The 25526-nt window shown below is 24.6% G+C and overlaps 2 protein-coding genes across 2 annotated transcripts; one reads left to right on the forward strand and one right to left on the reverse strand.

Moving 5' to 3' along the window:
- Positions 1–6079: 6079 nt before the first annotated feature.
- OCT59_023576 (uncharacterized protein) lies at positions 6080–7544 on the forward strand (the record flags this gene model as incomplete). Its single annotated transcript, XM_066134804.1, has 8 exons — positions 6080–6093; positions 6165–6193; positions 6272–6378; positions 6448–6541; positions 6616–6815; positions 6893–7070; positions 7138–7296; positions 7363–7544. The coding sequence occupies 8 exons, from the start codon at positions 6080–6082 to the stop codon at positions 7542–7544; spliced, it is 963 nt and encodes a 320-aa protein (XP_065990890.1).
- An 8086-nt stretch (positions 7545–15630) lies between these two features.
- On the reverse strand, positions 15631–18047 carry OCT59_023577 (uncharacterized protein; the record flags this gene model as incomplete). The annotated part of the gene is made up of 7 exons (XM_066134805.1): positions 15631–15650; positions 15729–15799; positions 15878–15920; positions 15984–16217; positions 16401–16621; positions 16689–16882; positions 16953–18047. The coding sequence occupies 7 exons, from the start codon at positions 18045–18047 to the stop codon at positions 15631–15633; spliced, it is 1878 nt and encodes a 625-aa protein (XP_065990891.1).
- Positions 18048–25526: the final 7479 nt, after the last annotated feature.

Consider the following 25526-nt stretch of genomic DNA (forward strand, 5'->3'; position numbering starts at 1 on the left):
TGTAAAAGTTTAAAATTTCGTAAACGTTAAAAAAAAAGAAAAATAGGGATTGTTTATGTTATTTTATTCTAGTACATTTGTAATTAATTATTTTTAGAATTAAACGCGTAATGGTAAAATGTTTTACTATTTTTAGAATTAAACGCGTAATGGAAAATGTTTGAAATGTTTTCTATACTATTTATAGAATTAAATGACTTAAACGCGTAATGGGAAAATGTTTTACTATTTTTAGAATTAAACGCGTAATGGAAAAATGTTTAAAATGTTTTCAATACTATTTTTAGAATCAAACGCGTAATGGGAAAATGTTTGAAATGTTTTCTATACTATTTTTAGAATTAAACGCGTAATGGGAAAATGTTTGAAATGTTTTCTATACTATTTTTAGATTGTAACTCAAAATAGAATAATTACTTTAATTACCTGTTAAAAATTATAGAAAACTTACTTATAGTTTGTACTCCGATCAAATGGGGGCTAAAATAATAAAAAAAAATCTATACATTTTATTTGAATTTTTTTAATTAGTAACTATAATACAATTTAAATTACAAAGGATTATTTAATCATAAACGGTCAATTGAAAATAAAATGTAATATATCATCAATCAAATTTAAATTAATGATTACTAAATAAAAAAAGATAGTTATAGGGTTTTTGTGTAAAAATTATTTTCTTGTGCAAATTTATATATTAAATCAATCACAAAAATGATGCAAATTTATTGTGGCATAAAATTCTTCATATTAGGCGAAAAAATTTAACTTCATTTGCGATTATTTTTTCAAGAAATAAATATTACTGATTATCATCATTGCAGCAGATTTATAAAGATTTATGAAATTTGGAAAAAGTCCTGCTGCGCCCTTGGGAATTAAAATTGACTTACAGAAATTTTTCCTAAAAAAATGTCAAATAATGATGCGCCTTTAACACTGGAAAAAAAAATTTTTAAAGCTCATTTTTGACTGTTCACTAATAAATTTGGGACTTAAATAGAAATTTGGTGATAAAACATATAATTAATTTGACATGACAGACAAATTTTGGGGTATTTCATAAATCTGCCATGATGTTAATTTTAATTAAGTTGTTATATAAATATTATATATTTATTATGAAACTGAATATTAAACTTTTAATAATTATTTTTATATTTATTATAATCAAATAAAAAAATTCTGATTTTTCGATTTTTCCAATAACTTTTATTACGTCATATTTTGTATTGATTGTCTGATTTCACATGGTATAAAAGTAAATTTGGTTTCGGCTTTTAATGATTATCCTAATTAACGCTAATTAAATTGTTAAAATTCCAATTTTATTTTAAGATTTCTTTGCAAATATTTCAGTACTCTACACCTGGCTTCTATCAACTATTTATAATATAATCCAGTACCATCATTTATTATAGCTAAATTTGAGATAATCAAAATCTTTACTTGTATAATAAAACATGAGACAATAGAGAATACTGTATAAATGAAATATAAATTTAAAGTTTTTCAAAGGGTGCCATTAAACAAAGAAGGTAGACACTTATAGGAGATAGAGCTTTTTCTTTAATTTAATTGTTTTAAAGAAATGTTTCTGAAATTTCTTATTTTTTTTATAGAGATGCCAGCACGCAAAAAATAATAAAGCTCCAGATATTAGTGGGAATGTGGGATTCCATATGACTATTGGAAATATTGTAAAAATTTAACAAAAGGTTTTTGTTAGGAATAATTAATGAGGGTATGGAGTGTGGAGTAATTTTAGGAGAATGGAAAAAAGGTCTAATTTATCCGACTGGAATCAAGATTTGAAATTGATACAACCAATTACTTTAATAGAGACAGCGAGAAAATTATTTTTGAAAATTCTGGTAAATGACTAAGTAAAATTCTAACGAAGGAAAAATTTTGATGGGGACAAATTATGAAAGCTTTAAAAAATGATTTTATATGAGAAAGATTTTATGGGTTAAAAAATATTTACGATCTGCAACTTGAAAGTTTAAGTAAGAATGTTATTTATTTAGCAAATGGTAATGAAAAATTGAGTACTTTATTTAAAATCAAGATAATGCAAGAATAAATGAGATTGTGGACCGCAGTGTGCATAGGAGATATAAATGGTAAAGCAATAAAAGGACGCAATTGTTAGATTAACGATGCAATTAACTTGTTGAAATCAGAAACATGAGTTTATGCAATCATGAGATTTTAGACGAAAATGCAGGGCATAAGATTAAAGGTGGTAATATAGAGATAATAGATCTATTACCTGATTCAGAAATTTAAAGAAGTGCATTATCACGAAGAAAGAAAGAAATTCTCTTTTTAGAACAATTATTGGAAGCAAATCAATTTAGAATAATGAAGTGGAAACATGTTTTATAGGAAATGATTTGAGTTTTAGAGGTAAAATACCTAGTAATTGGTTTAAGATTGTAGAAAACGAAGTGAGAGAAAATAAAGAGATGAGAAATTTAATATAAAAATAAAAATTTTGATAGAAATAATATTCATATGAAAATTTTTGATGAAAATGAGAAAGTGTCAAGAAATAATTTAATAACATGGAATGATGAAAAAGGATTTCCTATCTTTGGAGAAGATAGGAAAAAATCAAGAAATAAAAATTATAAGAGGATAGGGATACATTGGATCATGATAAATGAGAATATAAATATAGATGATTCACCTACTTTAATTAAATGTAAGGGTTGTAAAAAGAATATAGGTAAAAAAAAATATGAATAAAGAGAGTAAAATTGAATGTTTAATTTATTTAAAATGAAGAAAGTAGGATTATTAGAAAACGGAACGAAGGTTGGAATATCAAACCTTATGAGACATTCCGAAATATTAAAAATAAATGATCTGGTGGAAAAATATTTAAGAGAAGAATAAAAAGAATAAAGATTTAATACAAGAATTGAGATGATAGATAATTTGGTTAATACAAATAAAAATCTGATAGAATTTTAAAGAATAGTATTTTAGAGAAAGACGATTTTAGTTTTAGGAGGAAGGTAAATTTTTTAATGATAGAGGTTATGAAACTAAAAAGTAAAGTTAAGGAAAATGGGAAAAAATCGATTGAATATTTAGTAATGTGGAAGATAAGACATGAAGAATTCGTTACAAAGAATGAGATTAATTTTAACAGAAAATTTAAAGTATTGTTTGAGAATGAATACAAAATTTTATTAAGATGTTTGATAATAGGTATCATTTTATTAAATAGTAATAGCGAATTAATTTTAGGTTTAGATGGGAAATTTTGTGAATTATCAAAGAATTATAGAAAATTTAAGTACAAGACGAAGGTTAGATAATGAATACAATATGGAGTTATTGGTAATAGAAAAGTTTTGATCGCAAATGAATATAAGAACGATTTCGTGTACGGAGAAGGAGGCGAACGATATAAAAATATGTAAAGAAGAAATGGATAAATTCTATTGCAAATGAAAGAAAGCAAAAATGAAACATATATGATAGACTTTAATGAAGGGGGATTAGTGACCAACGAATTCAATTTATATTGGAAATATAATTTGATTTTAGGAGATTTAAGGGGATGGCGAAAGAAAGTTTCAGAAGTGATATGGAAGAACGAAATTTTAAATAGTAAAAAGATTGAAGATTTATTTTCCTATAATTACAGAAATAAATTCGATTGGGTAAAGTCTTTAAAATTTATAAGCAATGGAACAAATTTACATTTTGGCAATGTGCGCAAGAGGACACAAAAGAAAGAGCGTATAAAATTAAAAATTGGATAAAAGAATTACTAACATATAGTGTACTTTTTAAAAGGAAAATATTTGGATTGATAATGATACCTGCCCAAGATGCAATAAGGAAGAAGAAGATTGGTATAATTAATGGAAATGTGAGTGTAATGAATTTTCTGTAAGAGAAATTATAGAGAATTCGATAAAAAGTTGGAGGATGAAAAAAAGATTGATGATTCGACAATATTATGAGATATTAATAGGATTTTGTTCAAGTATTAGAAAAGCCTACAAGAATTTTATTAGGTTTTAGTAGAGAATGGGAGATGCTTAGAGGATTATATAATAACAATTTCAATCTTATTTTGAAGAAAAAGAATACAATATGATTATAGAAGAATTGTGGTGTTTTTGTTATGAGAATATAAGATTGAAAATATGGGATAAAAGATGTAAAGATGTAGTGGCGATAGAAGAAAAGAAGGATTTAAAGAAAGGTGAGAAAAAGAAACGTAAAAAAGATCAAAAGAGCAAAAGGAGGAGGTAAAGCGAGAAAAAATACAAAACAGCAGATAATATAGAAAAAGATAAAGAAAAAATATAGAAAACAATATTAGAAATAATGGAAGGTATATCAATTACGAAATCATGGGGGTATTAAAATAAATTAGTATAAAAAAATTTTTTAGTATAAAATGCTTTTAGTTATAGAAGATAATTAAAATTTTTAATTATTTTTTAGTGTTTTAAAAATTTTTTTATGTAATCTTTTTGTAATTGATAATAAATGCATTATTAAAATTAAAAAAATAAAAAAAAGGGATAAGTGGATTATAGGTGATGGAAGTTGGAAAAGAGGTGTGATAATTCTGGGCGAGTGGTCACTAATGAAAGTTTCGTTTGGTTTTAAACACATTTCCGTATAATGGAAGTTACTTGTAATCTTACTTTAGTTAAATTTTAGTTTTCTGTTAGGTCTAGAGTTTTTATATATGTTATGTGTGAAAGTTTTTTGTTTTTCTTTTTTTATTTTGTATTGTTTCTTTTGGGTTGAGTGACATCGATTATATATTGTTGTTAGTTCTTTTTGCACGCTCAGGTATATATAATTATATATGCTCTTTGTATTTAAATAGACTGGTTTGCTATAGGGTCATGTGCTTTTTCACATGCCTCTAGGTATTTCTGACGTTAATATGTATATCTATGGTATTGTTTAATAAAGAAATGCAGTGCAAATTTTTTTTTAAAAAATAAAATATGGAAGGTTGTTATAGAAATGGGCCAAAGACCTTAGTAGTCTTAACAATAAGAAAAAAATTATGTTATTAAAATAATTAGAACAGCTATTTGTAACTAATATAAGTTAACATCAATTGGCCAATTTTGTTTATGATAATTCGTAATGAAACAAGTGTATCAAAATCATCAACTAATGCGATGGATACTCAAATTAGAGCTTTTAGGATCAAAAAGTTTCTTTAAACATTGCCAACATATGAAATATTATATCAAAGGAAAGTTTTTGGAACTTCTTCAGAGAAATGTATAAGATGTAATGAAGAAACAGAAACATGGGATCATACTACTATATAGTAGCATTGTAACAAGATTCTTCTATTAATTTATGGATAGATGCAGTCAATGTAATTACAGAAGATAATAAAGAAAGAGAAAAGCTTTACAACATAGTAATGTTAAATCAAGATTATTTACATTAAGAATTTACTATATGAGATAATGCGTGGACTTTCTAACATCAAGATTTGGCAATATAAACATTGTAAAGTAGATGATTCAAAGATGTTGAAGATATGTTGTGACTTATATTTGACGTATATATATGAAAAAATTTGGAAAATGAGATGTCAAGAAGTAGTAAGTTCTGAGAAGTCTCAAAGCATAGGTAAATTGGATTAAAAGATAAGGGGATTCTTGATTAGAGAAGGATAAAAGAAGTGATAGAGAAACAGAGGAGTTAAGTATAAATAATAAAAACAAAAAAATTCAGAAAATAGTAAAATTATTAAAAAAATAAAATGAGAAAATATTAGAAATGGTAATGAGTTAAATACCATAACAGTGAATAAGTAAGCTTTCTAAAAATTCAGTAAAGAGAAGCAATTTGATAAGTTAGTAATTAAAAGTATGTCACCAAAACTTTGAATCATATTTTTTTCGTTATTTATTGTACAAATGATTGTTTGTTTGTTTCAGGTGATTATTAGCCAATCATAATTCTTGATCAAAATAGCTGACAGCCAATTAAAATAACATTTTCATGCTTTTTTCATCACAATCTTTTCATCTTTTTGATCATTTAATCTCTTTACACCCATCTCATAATGGATATTTCAACGTAAAGTTTTTTTGATATACTGTTTAAAAATTATTTACCTTGTATTAATATCTCATATCTGATTCTTTTAGTGATCAACTTTTCAAAGAAAAAGGCGATGGTAATTACAATATAATGTTTTAAATATTAAAATACTTTATACTTTCAGTTTATATTTAAGTTAATTAATTTAATTTAGGTCTTACACAGGAAAAATATGAAAAGATTATTGCTTTACAACAAAAACATGATGCAGAAATCCAAATGTTATCTGATGAATGCCAACTTGAGCTAGCATTTATAAAGGTTAAAAATTTTGAATACAATTCAAAGAATAATTTATTTTGATTTGACCAAATTTTTTATAAATTATAGAGTATCATGAAAGATAATCGAGAACCAGCACCAAAAAAGACTCGCAGTATTAGTTCATGGAATACATTTCAAACTGAATGGTTCAAAAAAAATAGTATGTTCTATAAATATTATTGGTTTAATTTATCATAAAATATTTACTTATTAAAAGAATTATATATTTACTAGAAATTAAAGTTACTACTCCAGGAGCTCAAAAACAATGTGCTGAAGAATATGCATTGCTTAATAAAGAACAATTGAATTCTTTTAAAAACAGAGCTGAAGAATTATCTGAAAATAGATTCAATAAAGAACCAAAATTAATAGAAAGTATAAGACTTCGCAAAGCTGAATTAAATAAACAAATTTGTGAAATTAGAAAATTGGTATGTATATATATTATTAGATTATCAGTTAAAATATAAAATTCTATATAATTAATTATTAAATGCTTGATTTCTAGTATCGAACTTTACAAATTACCTGTGATGTAGAATTTTTGACACTTGTGATTCCTTTAAGCAAAGAATTGAACATCTCTTATTTTGGAACTCCAGTTGGTGAAGAATTTTACAAGTCCTGCTTAAAACTAGACGAAATTCATAACAGTTTTTATCATTTTTCTTGTTTAAAAAAATCAGGTATAATAATATTATTTTATACAAATGTTATAAAAATTAACTAACTTTTTATATTATTCTGTATCAGCTAAAAATGAAATTATTAAACAAGTTACATTTCAAAAAGATATAGAGGATATAACTATGATAGAAAGTGCAGATGATCAATTATCTATTATTGATAAAGAATGTCCAAATAGTAAGAATGCACGTGATAAAGTTAGAAAATATTTACAAGAGAAATTTAGTAAGTAATAATTATAATTTTAAATATAATGGAAAGTTAATAATAATTATACTTAATTAATTATAGATTTGATAACAAAAGAAAGAATACCCTATAAAAATTGGTATAACCAAACTAAATATACTATAATAGGATGGCCTGAAGATGTTTTATTCTGTAATTATTCTGATTTAAGTACTGAAGATAAGAAAAAGATATTAAGTAATTTAAATAACATATATTTTAAGATAAATAATTTGAGTGAATAGTAGAATAGTTAGCATTACAGTTGGTAATAAAATAATTTCCCCAGTTCTAGAACTGGTTATTATGGTCTTTAATCCAAGGTTATAAATTTTTCATCCAATAAAATGATTTAATTTCATTATCATATAATATTAAAATTTCATATTTCAAATTTCATATCAGTTTATTACAAATTAGATATAATTAAATAATGACTGTTAAGTTATGACTGATAATTTCATTGTCTTTCTGATTAAGTCAAAGCTACATACATATAGCAAAATAATTTCAGTTTTATACCAGTCTAAAGAACAATCTTTAAAATGGCTCAAAGGCTGATTTGATCCAGTTCTAGTTAAAAGACTAGTTTTGTTAAAACCAGACTGGATCAGAACAGAACAGACCAATTCATTATATACCAGTAAGCTAATTGTACATTTTAAATCATGTATATTATCATTATATAAAAATTGAAATTAAATATATTAAACCATATGCAATTAATTAAAGAACTTTACAGTTGAATTTGCAACTTATTTAATACTTAAACTCTGGACTATAATTTTGATTGGATAATTAAAAATACTAGTACTAGCTAGTAAAAAAAAATTTAAATAAGCAACTAAAGTTATACAGTCAAAGCTCGTCATAGTGAACTTTCCGTTCCACTATATAATTTTTTCCTTTATTTTTAAACTGAAGTCCATCATAGTCCATCATTTATTGCAGCGGATTTATGAAATTTGGCAAAAATCCTGCTGCGCCCTCAGAAATCAAAATTGACTTACCAAAACATTAAGCTTTTTCCTAAAAAATGTCAAATAATGATGTGCCTTTAATACTGAAATAATTGGTTAGATAATGGGAAAATTGGTTAGATGCAAGATTTAAGGTACAAAAAAATTTTTTAGAACTCATTTTTGACTGTTCACTAATAAATTTGGGACTTAAATAGAAATTTGATGACTAAAATAATACCTCATCTAATATTTATTTAATTTGACATGACAGACAAATTTTTGGGTATTCTATAAATCCGCCATGATGTATAGGGACATTATTGTCCTAATTTTTAAACTAAAGCCCAACATAGTCCATAATTATGAGAATATTATTGTCCTCATTTTTAAACTGAAGGGTCTACCATAGTCCATAATTATGAGGACATTATTGTCCTCATTTTTAAATTGAAGGCGCATCATAGTCCATAATTATGAGGACATTATTGTCCTCATTTTTAAGCTGAAGGCGCATCATAGTCCATAATTATGAGGACATTATTGTCCTCATTTTAAACTGAAGGCGCATCATAGTCCATGATTACGAGGACATTATTGTCCTCATTTTTAAACTGAAGGTTTATCATAGTCCATAATTACGTTAGGACATTATTGTCCTCATTTTTAAACTGAAGGTCTATCATAGTCCATAATTATGAGGACATTGTCCTAATTTTTGAACTGAAGGCGCATCATAGTCCATAATTACGAGGACATTATTGTCCTAATTTTTAAACTGAAGGTTTGTCATAGTCCATAATTACGTTAGGACATTATTGTCCTCATTTTTAAACTGAAGGCACATCATAGTCCATAATTATGAGGACATTATTGTCCTCATTTTTAAACTGAAGGCATGTCATTGTCCATAATTATGAGGACATTATTGTCCTCATTTTTAAACTGAAGGTCTATCATAGTCCATAATTATGAGGACATTGTCCTCATTTTTAAACTGAAGGCGCATCATAGTCCATAATTACGAGGACATTATTGTCCTCATTTTTAAACTGAAGGTTTGTCATAGTCCATAATTACGTTAGGACATTATTGTCCTCAAGGCACATCATAGTCCATAATTATGAGGACATTATTGTCCTCATTTTTAAACTGAAGGCATGTCATTGTCCATAATTACGAGGACATTATTGTCCTCATTTTTAAACTGAAGGCATATCATAGTCCATAATTACGAGGACATTATTGTCCTCATTTTTAAATTGAAGGCACTTCATAGTCCATAATTACGAGGACATTATTGTCCTCATTTTTAAACTGAAGGTTTGTCATAGTCCATAATTACGTTAGGACATTATTGTCCTCATTTTTAAACTGAAGGCGCATCATAGTCCATAATTACGAGGACATTACTGTCCTCATTTTTAAACTGAAGTCATGTCATTGTCCATAATTACGAGGACATTATTGTCCTCATTTTTAAACTGAAGGCATATCATAGTCCATAATTACGAGGACATTATTGTCCTCATTTTTAAATTGAAGGCACTTCATAGTCCATAATTACGAGGACATTATTGTCCTCATTTTTAAACTAAAGGACTATCACAGTCCATAATTATGAGGACATTATTGTCCTCATTTTTAAACTGAAGGACTATCATAGTCCATAATTACGAGGACATTATTGTCCTCATTTTTAAACTGAAGGCGCAACATAGTCCATAATTACGGGGACATTATTGTCCTCATTCTGAACCAATCAGATCCCGTGGGCTACATATGCCCATGGGCAGTTTATAAGCTATAAGTTAGCGCACGAACATCCAGCTTATAAACTACACAGTGAAATTCGATAAACCGGATCTATCGGTTCCACTAAAAATATCCGGTTTATCGGGATATCCGGTTTAGCGAAAAAATTTCGATATATTGAAAATCTATTATTGAATTTTTAAAAAATTTTCATGCTAATAAAACTAATATACACTATAATTTGATTTTTTCATCTAGTTTTAAGTTATAGAGGTCATGAAAATGAATATAAAATATTTTAATTGAATATATAAGTAACACTTAACTTCAGCCGGAATTAAGATTTTTATAATTCCGGCCAAATTCAAAATTTACCGAATCACGTTACTTAAATTTTATTGGTTACCAGTCACGTGATCCGGTTTATCGAATCATTTTTACTATAGCTGGTTAGAAAATTGATCCGTTATAGCGAATATCGAGCTTTTACTAGTAAACTCCGGTATATCGAGCCTATTTTAATATACGTGATTTGGTTCCAGCAAAAAAGTCCGGTTTAGGCCCAAATCCGGTTTATCGAATATCCGGTTTATCGAATTTCACTGTGTATGTTGATCATTTGGCTGGGGTGCTTTATGTAAATGTCAATGACAATGTCAATGTCAGTGACAATGTCAATGTCAATGTCAATGTCAATGTCAATGTCAATGTCAATGACAATGACAATGAAAAAAACTTCTAATGCCAACTTTTCGCAAAAACTCTTCCTGTGCCACTAAAAGACCCTGTTAAATTGTTGCATCATTCAATATTTGCATAATTTCATTTTTTTGTTGATCATTAAAATTTCATAAAATATTGCAAAAAAATAAAAAAATTGTAAAAAAAATGTTTCAGCGTTTTTTCATATAATATTATTAAAAAAAATGCCAAAAACTTTTTTTTTGCATTACTATTAAGAAAAAAACGTTTTGGCATTTTTCCATATAAAATTATAAAAAAAAATAACGCAAAAACGTTTTTTCTTCATTTTTTATTTTTTAACAAAAAATGTCAAGACTGACGTTTTTAATTAAAAAAACCAATATTTTTTTGATTTTTAATCACAAAAATGTCAAAGTCTGACGTTTTTAATTAAAAAAATCATTTTTTTTGATTTTTTAATAACAAAAACGTCAAGTCTGACGTTTTTAATTAAAAAAAACCAATATTTTTTTGATTTTTATTTTTTAATCACAAAAATGTCAAGTCTGACGTTTTTTAATTAAAAAAATCATTTTTTTGATTTTTTAATAACAAAAATGTCAAGTCTGACGTTTTTAATCAAAAAAATCATTTTTTTTTTATTTTTTAATTACAATAATGTCAAGTCTAACGTTTTTAATCAAAAAAATCATTTTTTTTGATTTTTTAATTACAAAAACATCAAGTCTGACATTTTTAATCAAAAAAATCATTTTTTTTGATTTTTTAATTACAAAAACGTCAAGTCTGACATTTTTAATTAAAAAAAACAATATTTTTTTGATTTTTAATTACAAAATGCCAAGTCTGACGTTTTTAATTAAAAAACCCAATATTTTTTTGATTTTTAATCACAAAAATGTCAAAGTCTGACGTTTTTAATTAAAAAAATCATTTTTTTTTGATTTTTTAATAACAAAAACGTCAAGTCTGACGTTTTTAATTAAAAAAAACCAATATTTTTTTGATTTTTATTTTTTAATCACAAAAATGTCAAGTCTGACGTTTTTTAATTAAAAAAATCATTTTTTTGATTTTTTAATAACAAAAATGTCAAGTCTGACATTTTTAATCAAAAAAATCATTTTTTTTTGATTTTTTAATTACAATAATGTCAAGTCTAACGTTTTTAATCAAAAAAATCATTTTTTTTGATTTTTTAATTACAAAAACATCAAGTCTGACATTTTTAATCAAAAAAATCATTTTTTTTTGTTTTTTTAATTACAAAAACGTCAAGTCTGACATTTTTAATTAAAAAAAACAATATTTTTTTGAGTTTTAATTACAAAATGCCAAGTCTGACGTTTTTAATTAAAAAATCAATATTTTTTTTGATTTTTAATCACAAAAACATCAAGTCTGACATTTTTAATTAAAAAAAACCAATATTTTTTTTGATTTTTAATCACAAAAACATCAAGTCTGACGTTTTTAATTAAAAAAATCATTTTTTTGATTTTTTAATTACAAAAACGTCGAGTCTGACGTTTTTAATTAAAAATCATTTTTTTTTGATTTTTTAATTACAAAAACGTCAAGTCTGACGTTTTTAACTAAAAAAATCAATTTTTTTGATTTTTAATTACAAAATTGTCAAATCTAACGTAAAAAATAATTTTTTGAATCATAAAAATGTCAAATCTGACGTTTTTAATTAAAAAATCATTTTTTTTTATTTTTAATCACAAAAATGTCATGTCTGACGTTTTTAACTAAAAAAATCATTTTTTTTTTTGATTTTTTAATTAAAAAACGTCAAGTCTGACGTTTTTTAACTAAAAAAGTCATTTTTTTTTTGATTTTTTAATTAAAAAACGTCAAGTCTGACGTTTTTTAACTAAAAAAGTCATTTTTTTGATTTTTTAATTACAAAAACATCAAGTCTGACGTTTTTTAACTAAAAAAGTCATTTTTTTGATTTTTTAATTACAAAAACGTCAAATCTGACGTTTTTAATTAAAAAAATCATTTTTTTTATTTTTAATCACAAAAATGTCATGTCTGACGTTTTTTAACTAAAAAAGTCATTTTTTTTTTGATTTTTTAATTACAAAAATGTCAAGTCTGCCATTTTTTAACTGAAAAAGTCATTTTTTTTGACTTTTTAATTACAAAAATGTCAAGTCTGACGTTTTTTAACTGAAAAAGTCATTTTTTTTGATTTTTTAATTACAATAACGTCAAGCCTGACATTTTTTAACTAAAAAAGTCATTTTTTTGATTTTTTAATTACAAAAACGTCAAGCCTGACGTTTTTTAACTAAAAAAGTCATTTTTTTGATTTTTTAATTACAAAAACGTCAAGCCTGACATTTTTTAACTAAAAAAGTCATTTTTTTGATTTTTTAATTACAAAAACGTCAAGCCTGACATTTTTTAACTAAAAAAGTCATTTTTTTGATTTTTTAATTACAAAAACGTCAAGCCTGACGTTTTTTAACTAAAAAAGTCATTTTTTTGATTTTTTAATTACAAAAACGTCAAGCCTGACGTTTTTTAACTAAAAAAGTCATTTTTTTGATTTTTTAATTACAAAAACGTCAAGCCTGACGTTTTTCAACTAAAAAAGTCATTTTTTTGATTTTTTAATTACAAAAACGTCAAGCCTGACGTTTTTTAACTAAAAAAATCATTTTTTTTTTATTTTTAATCACAAAAATGTCATGTCTGACGTTTTTAACTAAAAAAAACATTTTTTTGATTTTTTAATTACAAAAACGTCAAGTCTGACATTTTTTAACTGAAAAAGTCATTTTTTTTTGACTTTTTAATTACAAAAACGTCAAGTCTGACGTTTTTTAACTGAAAAAGTCATTTTTTTTGATTTTTTAATTACAATAACGTCAAGCCTGACATTTTTTAACTAAAAAAGTCATTTTTTTGATTTTTTAATTACAAAAACGTCAAGCCTGACGTTTTTTAACTAAAAAAGTCATTTTTTTGATTTTTTAATTACAAAAACGTCAAGCCTGACATTTTTTAACTAATAAAGTCATTTTTTTGATTTTTTAATTACAAAAACGTCAAGCCTGACGTTTTTTAACTAAAAAAGTCATTTTTTTGATTTTTTAATTACAAAAACGTCAAGCCTGACGTTTTTCAACTAAAAAAGTCATTTTTTTGATTTTTTAATTACAAAAACGTCAAGCCTGACGTTTTTCAACTAAAAAAGTCATTTTTTTGATTTTTTAATTACAAAAACGTCAAGTCTGACATTTTTTAACTAAAAAAATCATTTTTTTTTATTTTTAATCACAAAAATGTCATGTCTGACGTTTTTAACTAAAAAAAACATTTTTTTGATTTTTTAATTACAAAAACATCAAGTCTGACATTTTTAATTAATAAAATCATTTTTTTTTGATTTTTTAATTACAAAAACGCCAAGTCTTACGTTTTTAACCAAAAAAATCAATTTTTTTGATTTTTAATCAAATCTAACGTAAAAAATGATTTTTTAATTACAAAAACGTCAAGTCTGACATTTTTTAACTGAAAAAGTCATTTTTTTTTGACTTTTTAATTACAAAAACGTCAAGTCTGACGTTTTTTAACTGAAAAAGTCATTTTTTTTGATTTTTTAATTACAATAACGTCAAGCCTGACATTTTTTAACTAAAAAAGTCATTTTTTTGATTTTTTAATTACAAAAACGTCAAGCCTGACGTTTTTTAACTAAAAAAGTCATTTTTTTGATTTTTTAATTACAAAAACGTCAAGCCTGACATTTTTTAACTAATAAAGTCATTTTTTTGATTTTTTAATTACAAAAACGTCAAGCCTGACGTTTTTTAACTAAAAAAGTCATTTTTTTGATTTTTTAATTACAAAAACGTCAAGCCTGACGTTTTTCAACTAAAAAAGTCATTTTTTTGATTTTTTAATTACAAAAACGTCAAGCCTGACGTTTTTCAACTAAAAAAGTCATTTTTTTGATTTTTTAATTACAAAAACGTCAAGTCTGACATTTTTTAACTAAAAAAATCATTTTTTTTTATTTTTAATCACAAAAATGTCATGTCTGACGTTTTTAACTAAAAAAAACATTTTTTTGATTTTTTAATTACAAAAACATCAAGTCTGACATTTTTAATTAATAAAATCATTTTTTTTTGATTTTTTAATTACAAAAACGCCAAGTCTTACGTTTTTAACCAAAAAAATCAATTTTTTTGATTTTTAATCAAATCTAACGTAAAAAATGATTTTTTAATCATAAAAACGTCAAGTCTGACGTTTTTAATAAAAAAATCAATTTTTTTTATATTTAATTATAAAAACGTTTGATGACCCGACCCAAAATTTTCGAGTCAATCTGACAGTATAATGATTATAACTCACTAATAATTACCAAGTTACTCTAGTTGTATTTTACGATATATGTTTAATACTTTACTTATTTCAAATTTAATCAAAATGTATATTCAAATGTGCGTCCATTTTTTAATAATAACCAGAAATTAACATAAATAAAAAATTTTTATAATAGATAGATAATATAAATAAAAAATTCGTTAACGCAATATATAGTATAATATAAATAATTAATTAATATAAATAAAAAATTTTTATAATAGACAATATAAATGAAAAATATGTTGACTACAAATCCTACATTATTTTTTCATGAATAAATTGCTGAAGTGAATATTAGTTCTATACACGAAACAACTTTTGGTTTGTCAATCGTTTCAAGTTTGGGTTTGGTTAAGTCAATTTTAACTGGTAAGAATTTTTTCCAACATATTTATTATTTTACCTGCGCCTTGTAAATCAAATTTAAACATTTTACTAAAAATAAAGATTTACAAAGTTCTGCATTATTTTTTTTTTTTTGAGAGATTTAAGAGGAGTTCATAAATAACTGAAATTAATTTTTAATGCGTTTTCCTATTTTTAAAAATAAAAAATAAATAAATAATAAAAGCAACAAATTTTATTAATATTTTAAATCCAATAAATATTTACCATTATTTTCACAAGAATTAATATTTAATTCTTCAATATTTCTCTTAATTCCAAGTGAGTTGAGTCCACTACTAATATAAAATTGTATTTGTTGAAGACTTCGTTATTTGATTAAATTATAAATGACAAATATTTTAATTTTATAATACCTTTCAATATCTATGTCTAATTTTAATTCTTCTGAAATGTAATCTATAAAAAAAAAATTAATTTTTCTATCCAAAGATTACTTTTATTAAATGGCATAATACATACCATCATTTGATGTAAAATTTATTGATGAACATTTAGAAAATATAGATGAACACTTGGAAATGTAAGATTTTAATGATCTACTTGTATAAATAGCTTTTGAATGAGGCTTTTCACTGAACTCAGGACCAAGCTTCTTTGAATCTATTAACTCTTTCCTTATTAAATCAGCCTGAACCAATTGATCAGCATGATTGTTTTGACGATACCATGTATGACTAATATCATCAATTTCATCTATAGAAGGTCTTTTTTTGGGATCAGGATCCCAACAACTTTTCATTAAATTAGCATAGCATTCCGGTGTATCTTTTGTAATTTCAGGTCGTACACCATCAATAATTTTAAAGATAAGACTATGATCATGTTCAAAATTAGCAAAAGGCTTACAACCTGTTGTCAGTTCCCACATAATCATACCCAGACTATAAATATCAGATTCTTTAGAAAATCCAGACCCTTTAAATATTTCTGGTGCAATATAAGGTATCACTCCATATATTTCATTATCAGATTGGTTATCATTTGCAGGTCGTGATAATCCTAGATCTCCGATTTTACAATAGTTATCCGAACTTACCAACACATTTCCACTGTGGAAATCTCGATGTATGAAATTTTCATCATGAATACCCTGAAGCCTAAATAATAATTAATAAAATTGTATTATAATTTAATCATTTATCAATATATTTAAAATATAAATACCCCATTACAATATAATTATGGATAAATAATTTACGATGCCAATTAATTTCCGTAAAGTTTTTTCGTAAATACTTATGTAAATCTCCTTTTTGAGCATAATCCATAACTAATATATAAATATCTAATTGAGGATCTTTTGTAAAACCATAAGTTTTAATCAAATAACCATCATAACAATGATAATTCGACTTTAACTGTAAATTTAAAGATTAAATTTAAAATTTTCATACAACAAATACGAATTTTTTAATCTAAAATATTTACCTCATTTATAAAATACTTGCTAAAGTCCTGAGAATTTTTAAATCTTTTTAAAATAGCAATTTTATTACTATTTTTTGGACCATCTAACCAAGTTGCTTGATACACAATACTAAATCCTCCTTCCGCTAATTCTTTTACATTTGTAAATTGAGAATATGGTATATAATGCATAAAAAAATATGCTTCAATACCATCATATAAAGAATCAGTTATAACTGACGAGAACCATTTATCAATATTTTTTACTTTACCAATAAATTTAGTTATTGCTGATTGATAGTATGATCTTGTACTAAAAAGAAAATCATCTAAAACGCTATTCCCACTAATAATCTTTCTAATATCAATAGTAATAGTTGATATTCTCTTGCACTTTTTACATTGCGATTGATTTGTATATCCAAAAATCATATTTGTTGTTAAACAGTATCTACACCCAATAGAAAATATATAACAAATCATACAATACTTTTGACAGTTTGATGTAAATACTAATTTTCCATCACAATAATGACACTGAGATGTATCATCCCACCATGGTAAATAAATAATTGAAATAAATTTTTTAGTAAAGGTTGATTCGATACATCCGGAAGATATTAGATAACAACTTGAACACAATATTATCTCATTTGTATTTCTATCGACTGTTTCTTTATATAATAATTTTTCACATAGCTTACAATATTTGTCGCTTTCAATTAAATTTTTGTATAGAACACTACTCATATCCAAATAAAAATAATACCCAGCTATTTGTTTAAAACATAATATTGTCAAACAATTTTTACAGCATTCTTGGATATTTTGTGGTACTTTTGTTCTACTTACTTCATGTTTATTACATTCCAATTCCTTTGTGTTTAAATATACGTCTAAGTACATATTATTATCAGTTATATTGGTTAAATAACTAGATAAACATTTTTTGCAATAACTTTGATGATGATAAATAGTCGTTTCATACTCTTCTCCACAATGAAAACAATTTTTATCTTCCCAATTAAATGAAGCAAAAAAAATCGGTACGGGACTAGATTTTAATTTTGGTGTTGGATCAAAAGAATTTTCATCATTTAATTTTACAAGTTCCATTTTATAATATTACAAGTATAAACAAGTATAGAAAACTTGACATATTTATAGTTTTTCAAATTCTTATATATAATTAATCTTATGGAATTTTCTGTCGGTGAATTCGCTATGGTACTACGGAAAATTCGGTTTTATTTAGAGGTACAGAAGTACTTCGTCGAATGAAGTTGATCTGTATGACTAACCTTATTTGTTTTAACATGTTGGCAGATTTTGCTAATTTTGAATGGGGGACGATCTAGTGTAAATGTGATAATCTTTTATTATTTCATTTACTGTGTTTTTGTTTGTTTATTTTATTTTTCTTTTATTGCAAAACTTTCATATAAAATTAATAAAGATAAAGGCGCCATGCCATGTTTGATCTAAATTTGAAGATTTTCATAATATCTGTTAAAAACTGTTTTGTAATACCAAATAAAAACATCTGATACAGAATCATAAGTTGAGTAAAAATCTACATTTGCGAAAATTACTCGCCGTAAAATAAATGCAAAAAAAGCCATTTCGTTAACAAGAACCCATTTCTCACTTGCATAGTAATTATAATGTTTATTATTAGAAAGTATGATTTAATAAAACAAAAAATAAAATAAAATTTATATAGTCACAATAACTATGAATATTTACAAAAATATTTTAATGCTCAATGAATATATCCCTATAAGAAATCTGTATATGGAATGGATACATTTTGTATACATTTTATGTACGTTTCTATAGATTCCGTATACAAATTCCGTATATTTAATAAGAAATTCATTTTTGAACATTTTTTTAAAAAACTAACGTATACGAAATGTATACGGAAAAAATTAATAATGCGGAATGTATACGGAATTTTTAAACTTAATATTTTAGAAAATAATTTTACAATCATCCCGTATCATAACACGTGATCACGTGATTGTTTATTGTTTTGTTATGATACGTTTTTTTGTTTTTTATATAAACCCTTAACAATTACTTTGATCTTCCTTTTTATCTTTCCTTTCTTTTGTCTTTTGTTATTTTGTTTTTTTTTTTATTTTAAAAAATTTTTCTTTCTTTTTTCTTCGTCACCTCCCTTTACAAAGAGATTTTTTTTTCGTCACTCTCCTTTAAAAAAAATTTTTTTTTCATCACTCCTTTAAAAAATTTTTTTTCATCACTCTCCTTTTAAAAAAAAATTTTTTTCGTCACTCCTTTAAAAAAATTTTTTTCATCACTCTCCTTTTAAAAAAAAATTTTTTTCGTCACTCCTTTAAAAAAATTTTTTTTTGACTTTATTCTTTTATTCCCCACTCACCGCCCTTTCCTTTTTTTTTAAAAAAAAAATTTTCTTTCTATTCTTTATAAAAAATTTTTTATTTTTCTAACTTTGACATCCTCCCTTTTTTTTTAAAAAAAATTTTTTTAACTTTCCTAACTTCGTCACCCCTCTTTTTAAAGAAAAATATTTTTTGATTTGTTCTTTTATTCCCCACTCACTACCCTTTCTTTTTTATTTATATTATCTCTTTTTTTTATAGGCCAACAGATTTTTTTTGAAAGTTTCTTTTTTCTTTTTTTTGTAAATTAGTTTGGGAGTCCTTTTCTTTTTGTAGGATGGTACAGGATTTTTTCTTTTTTAGGTCAGTTCAAATTTTCTTTTTTCTTTGTAAGTTTGGTTCAGATTCTGGATTTTTTTCTTGTAAGTTGTTTTGGTTTCTTTTCATCAGACGTTTTATGATTCTTTTCTTTTATGTAGGTCAGACATTTTGGAGTTCTTTTTCTTTTTTGTAGGAATACTGACCCTTGGTGACTTGGACGATTGCAGATACTATATGAGGGTGTTTTGGTTTCCGGTTAAGTTAAACATTCTCATGTTTCTTTTTTCTTTTTAGATTTTTTGACTCTGAATGAACCTGAACATATTATAGATAATCTAGGTTGCAATAGGTGGTTTTGATAAGGAAGGGAATTTTAATAATGTATTTAATATATTTGTATTTGTTTAATTTTTAATTTATATTTAATTTAATAAAGTAGAATTAAATTTATGTAAATACAACTATAATAAACTGTAATATAATGGTAAATTCAGTAACCAAATCGTATAAATTTCATGATAAAATCAGTGATCAAATCATGTAAATTCCATACGAATCCCGTGTAAATTTCGTATCCAAACCATATTTTTAGTGATACGGAATTGTGCATTTTTCCGTATCCTTTCATGATACGTTATTTCTAAGGAAAAAAAAATCGTATAAAAACTTTATAAAAAACATATCCGATTTTTTTATAGGGTAGGATCGGCATTTGTTGTATCACTTTGCATAATTTGACTTTTTTATTAATATCTGATATGTATGTAAAATATTTCGCAAGAATTAATATATTTATTAATACGTCGCAAAGTTAAATAACAATTAAATAGCTTCTTATTCGGGTTTAAATTGTTAGTTGGAACTTCCTTGATCCCCATTACTATATCTGCAACCGAAATATTTTTCTGAACTATTGTGCCAACGTCATATTTCCACGGTCACATGATATTTCCATACCCGGAAATTTTTGTCCTCGAATAAGGACCAGAGTTATCATTATTAGAATTTTTAATGAAATTAGTCCACCGAGTTCTGGAGCAGGTTCAAAAATGAGTTGTCAAGTTTGAAAAGTTACGGCAAAGTGTATATAATGTTATTTTGCTAGTTTAACATACTAACTTGGGCAGCAAGACTAAATAACATTTTATAAATCACGTTAGTTAGGTAATGATTGTCCTGATAATGTTTTTTTATTATGTATAAAAACTTTTGAGAAAGAGTTTTTCGGCTTTTCAATAGGTAATAATTAGTTTGATTTTTTAGTTCGTGAAGATTTATGTACGCTAATAATATATACGTTTACATGCATAATAATGTAATTAATTATTTATATGCTATAGTTAAAGAACTAAGTACTACACCTTGGTATTCTGTACTCATAAACTGGGTTATCTTTAAAGTGTCCAAATACATTCTATATGTAAAATAATATTAATACTTTATTTAAACATATTTGCGAGTTATAAACCAAATCCAAATAATTGAAACTAAAAATAGTTGAAATCAATACCTCCCTCCCTATTTGAAATTTGAATTAACCCAGCCAATTTCTAATTATTACACACTTACCCAAATCACTAACCAGTCAAAACAAATTAAAAAGAAAAAATTAAGAAAGATAGGATTTTGAAGTAATATTGGAAAACATTTCTATTTCTTTAGAAAATATCGACCGATATCTCTATTCTCAATCGTAAGATCATATAAAAGATGTCAATCGGTCTTTTCAGTCTTTTTTATTTGAGCCAGTCTTTGGGAAGGTAACAATATTTGCGCCCTTGAAATTTTGTAGCATAGTGAGATATAACAAAGACAAAATTTGAGCTTGGTCCTAAGATCATTATTGGTAAAAATCATAAAAGATCAGGAAAAATGACATTTTATTTCTAGATGCTGCTTTGTTTTGAAACGGTCTATTGGATTAAGACCAAAATTTGCTGTTTATTAGTCCTCAATCTGGTTCTATTACTTCTATAGTGCCACAAAGTTTTAGGGCGCAGTCGCTGTTACTTTTCAGGACCAAATAGGACTGACAGGAGTCACAGGACCATTTAAGATCGTACGATCGATCGCCAAAATAATTTCCTCTATTTCCTCTATATTTGATGATAATTCATTCATTTATTTATTTATTAAATTTTTAATAATAATTACTTTTTTTTTAATGATGGATAATTCTTTTCAATGATAATTTTATTTGATGATAAGGCGAATAAATTAGAATTTTAGGTATCCATGTTAATTTTTAACCTTTTATTTTTATTTTTATTTTATAAATGTAGACAACGACGGGAACCATACAAATCTGGGAGCCAAGCCCTTACAAGGGTCTACTATACTACACCGATACCAGTATAACCCCAACCCTCGCGAGGAAGTTAATTTTTTTTTGATAAATGAAAAAAATTTTGATCTCGAGACTCGAGTGCACGTGATCGATAATGCTAGCCAGAATTATATTAATATCGGCTGCGGAGTTTGCCAAAATTACAAAATTTGGCCGCACTATTATTTTGAAAAAATTTACATATAAAATTTATTACATATATTTTGATGAGTTATTACTTTTTCATGTTAAATAATCAATACAGATGAGTGATATTTAATAATTGACGTTTAATTCTCAAAGTTATTTCTTCACTTATAACCCCATAGCCTACTATAAATTAATTTTTATTTGCTGGTCTAATTTACCTTAAAACGACATACTATATATTTATTACTATAAAATGAATCTATAAAAAATTATAATTTAATAATTTCAGTTTATTTAAAAAATTAATTTATAGTTCATCAACGTTCAAACATATTAAATAAATACTTCTAATTAAACTTAAAGCATCTTCATAACCTTTTTTTAGTACCATTTGAATTATTCGTTTCATATTTTTTCAATTTCTTTTCCATTTTCGTATATTAGAGCAATATTATATTGAGCATGATAGTTTTTGACCTTTTGATATGATTCATATGCTTTTTTTGTTAATTTTGTTAATATTAGTGGCAATACCATTATTAATAATTAATCTAATAATATCCTAACATGCAGTAGAATTTATCTTGTTCAGCTGATATTTTATAAACCTCAAAAGCTTTATTATAATCTATTTCGATAACTTTCTCTATTAATATATATATCAACAATATTATATTAAGCCATATATAATAATACTTAAATTTATTGCTTTTTAAAATAATTCTAATGCTCTTTGTTCATTAATAATGGTTTTAGTTCCATGATAATTAAAATATCCAAGTAGAAAAAAAAAGGAATTTAAACTACTTTGATTATTTAAAGCCAGTTAATAACCTCTTATAGATTATTATTAATATAAGCAAGAATATGTTGCTTTATTATTACAATTTCCTCTTTTCCTCCATTTACCACTTTAAAGATAAACTAATTTATTAATTAGTTACATTATTTAAATCTTCTTTCAAAAACATTTTCATGAATGTTTTCATAAATGTTTTAAGTTGTTCGGTTGGTTCTATGTCTTTTTACTTATAATCATTTTAATCAAAATTTTGAACAATCTGAGATGATTTTTCAAATAATGAATTTTTCTTATTTGTCATTGCGAATAAAATAGAATGTTAAAATAATTTGTTTACCCAATAAAGTAAAATTGAATTTGTTTGCGTTGTCGGCATTAACGCTAGATATTAGTTCACAGTGAATTTGTGAATTTGTGAAATTTTTTAATAATAATGTTTGATATTGATAAGATAAATCAGTCGCAAATTGGCATCCTTTTTACATGATACTAATTTTAAGTACATCCTTTAATCTGGAAGCGACAACATCAAAGCATGAGTATTGCTAATGGAATAATAAATATCGGATGATAATATGATGATAATATTATTGAAAGTGGTAATCCTGCATCTGTGTCATTAAACTTCCTCGAAATTATGAGCTTCAATGATATCATTATCAGACAAAAATATGGAAATATATTATAAAAGCTAGATGAATGTGCAGAATGTAAATTGGTTATAATAATTAGTATTAATTTTGCAATATAAACATTAACGTTCTCAATTTGATTAATAAAAAAGTGAAAATGAAAATAATTATGGTAAAAGAATGCTCAATTATCTATTAAAATATTGATTATGTGGGTTGGACGGTCAATTTTGGTAGAATAAGAAACTCATTGCGCTAACTGAAACGTTCACATAATTTACACTTATAGCAATTGAATTTCTCAAATAATATCATTTGCTTATCTCAAATAAAATTATTATTAACCTAAAACATTATAATCAACTAATTTTCTGTAAAAATATGTAAATAATAAGGAGAAGAAAACATAGTAATTGTATAAACGATAAACATTTTTACATATCTAAAATTTAGAATAAAATTAAATAAATACCTGTTCCAATATATTATAGAAACTAATTTCCACAAAATATGAATTTTTTTGAAGGAACATTCCTAAAGAAGCTAATATTTCTTAATAAATAAAGGAACTAGAACAAAATTTTATTAATAATTGAGAATATTTCTTGGAAAATAAGTCATATCTGATATTAGTATACAAATTTGAAAAGATAATTCTAATTTTTGAATTAAGGTTTATGATAAATGTTGTTATTATTATCACATATAGGTAATTGAATATTATTTTATATCAGTTTCTATATAGATTTTAATGATTATTTGTTAAAATAGTAGTAAATAAATTAAAAAAACTTTATTAACTAAGAAAAACTTCGTTGAATTTTTATAAAAGCTTATTTGATAAAATAAAATTAAGTTAAGTTTAACAGTACACAAATTTCTATTGATAATATTGATTAGACAACGTTAGTGATGCGACTCCGACGGATAATCCGCCTTCAATCCGATCCGAATCCAGATAACGGGTAATTTTTTGGATTGACCTACATATATAAACTACATATTTAATGACGATGCTGCTTCATGATAAGTACTCGCGCAGCACTTTTAATATAAGCTTAGATTATGCTCTAATACGTATATATATCAACAAATTAAACGCGTTTGTTTAGTAGTATTTCGATCAATACTTAATAATTTTTTTTTATGAAAATAGTAAAGAAAATAACTAAAAATGAAATAAATGATTGATATATTGAATTAATATTTAATAATTTATATTTTCAGCATATTCGACGTTTACATTATTCAAAATAAAAGGCTATATCACAATGAAATTAATGAAAAAAAATAGTATATTGACAAAAAAAGACTCGATAATAACTTACTATTCCCAAAACTGCTTTTACACGTGTTTCTTCATATATTAAAATCTTGATAATATTTAAGAATACTACACTAAATAGTAAATACATTGTTTATATTTTGTTTATCCATATGCCTGAAAATAAAAGACAAAACTCGTATTTAAATATTTGACTAAAGTTATCAAAAATTTTTGAAATTCTAATCGAAATCATTAATTATGCCAGAATTATTAAAATAATCAGGTTAAAAATAAATAGGAAATATTACAATTTCAAATTCTAATAAATTGATAACATTTGCCTTGATCATGATCCTTAATCACATATTATCGGTTATGTGATCAATTAAAGTGATTTCAAATCATTGATCAATGTATAACCATTCTAAAACACATATTTGTTATTTTAGCAATAATTGGGCGTGCTTTATTATTTTATCAACAATTTCATTTCACTTTTACATTTCATTTATCGAGTTTCTACAAATCATAATATGTAATTTGATAATTTATACAATAATTTATTAGTGAAATATAATGTAAAAATAATTATTTAAATTACAAACTAAGAATTTTGAAAGAAGTCTCGTCTTTCTACTCTAGACTTAGTGTTTAAATAATTCATAATAATGATAAGAAATATTGTAGATATAATAATATTGTTATTATTTAATTGAGATAATTTATCTGCA

The sequence above is a fragment of the Rhizophagus irregularis genome, chromosome 4, assembly GCF_026210795.1.
Source record: "Rhizophagus irregularis chromosome 4, complete sequence".
Lineage (NCBI taxonomy): Eukaryota > Fungi > Glomeromycota > Glomeromycetes > Glomerales > Glomeraceae > Rhizophagus > Rhizophagus irregularis.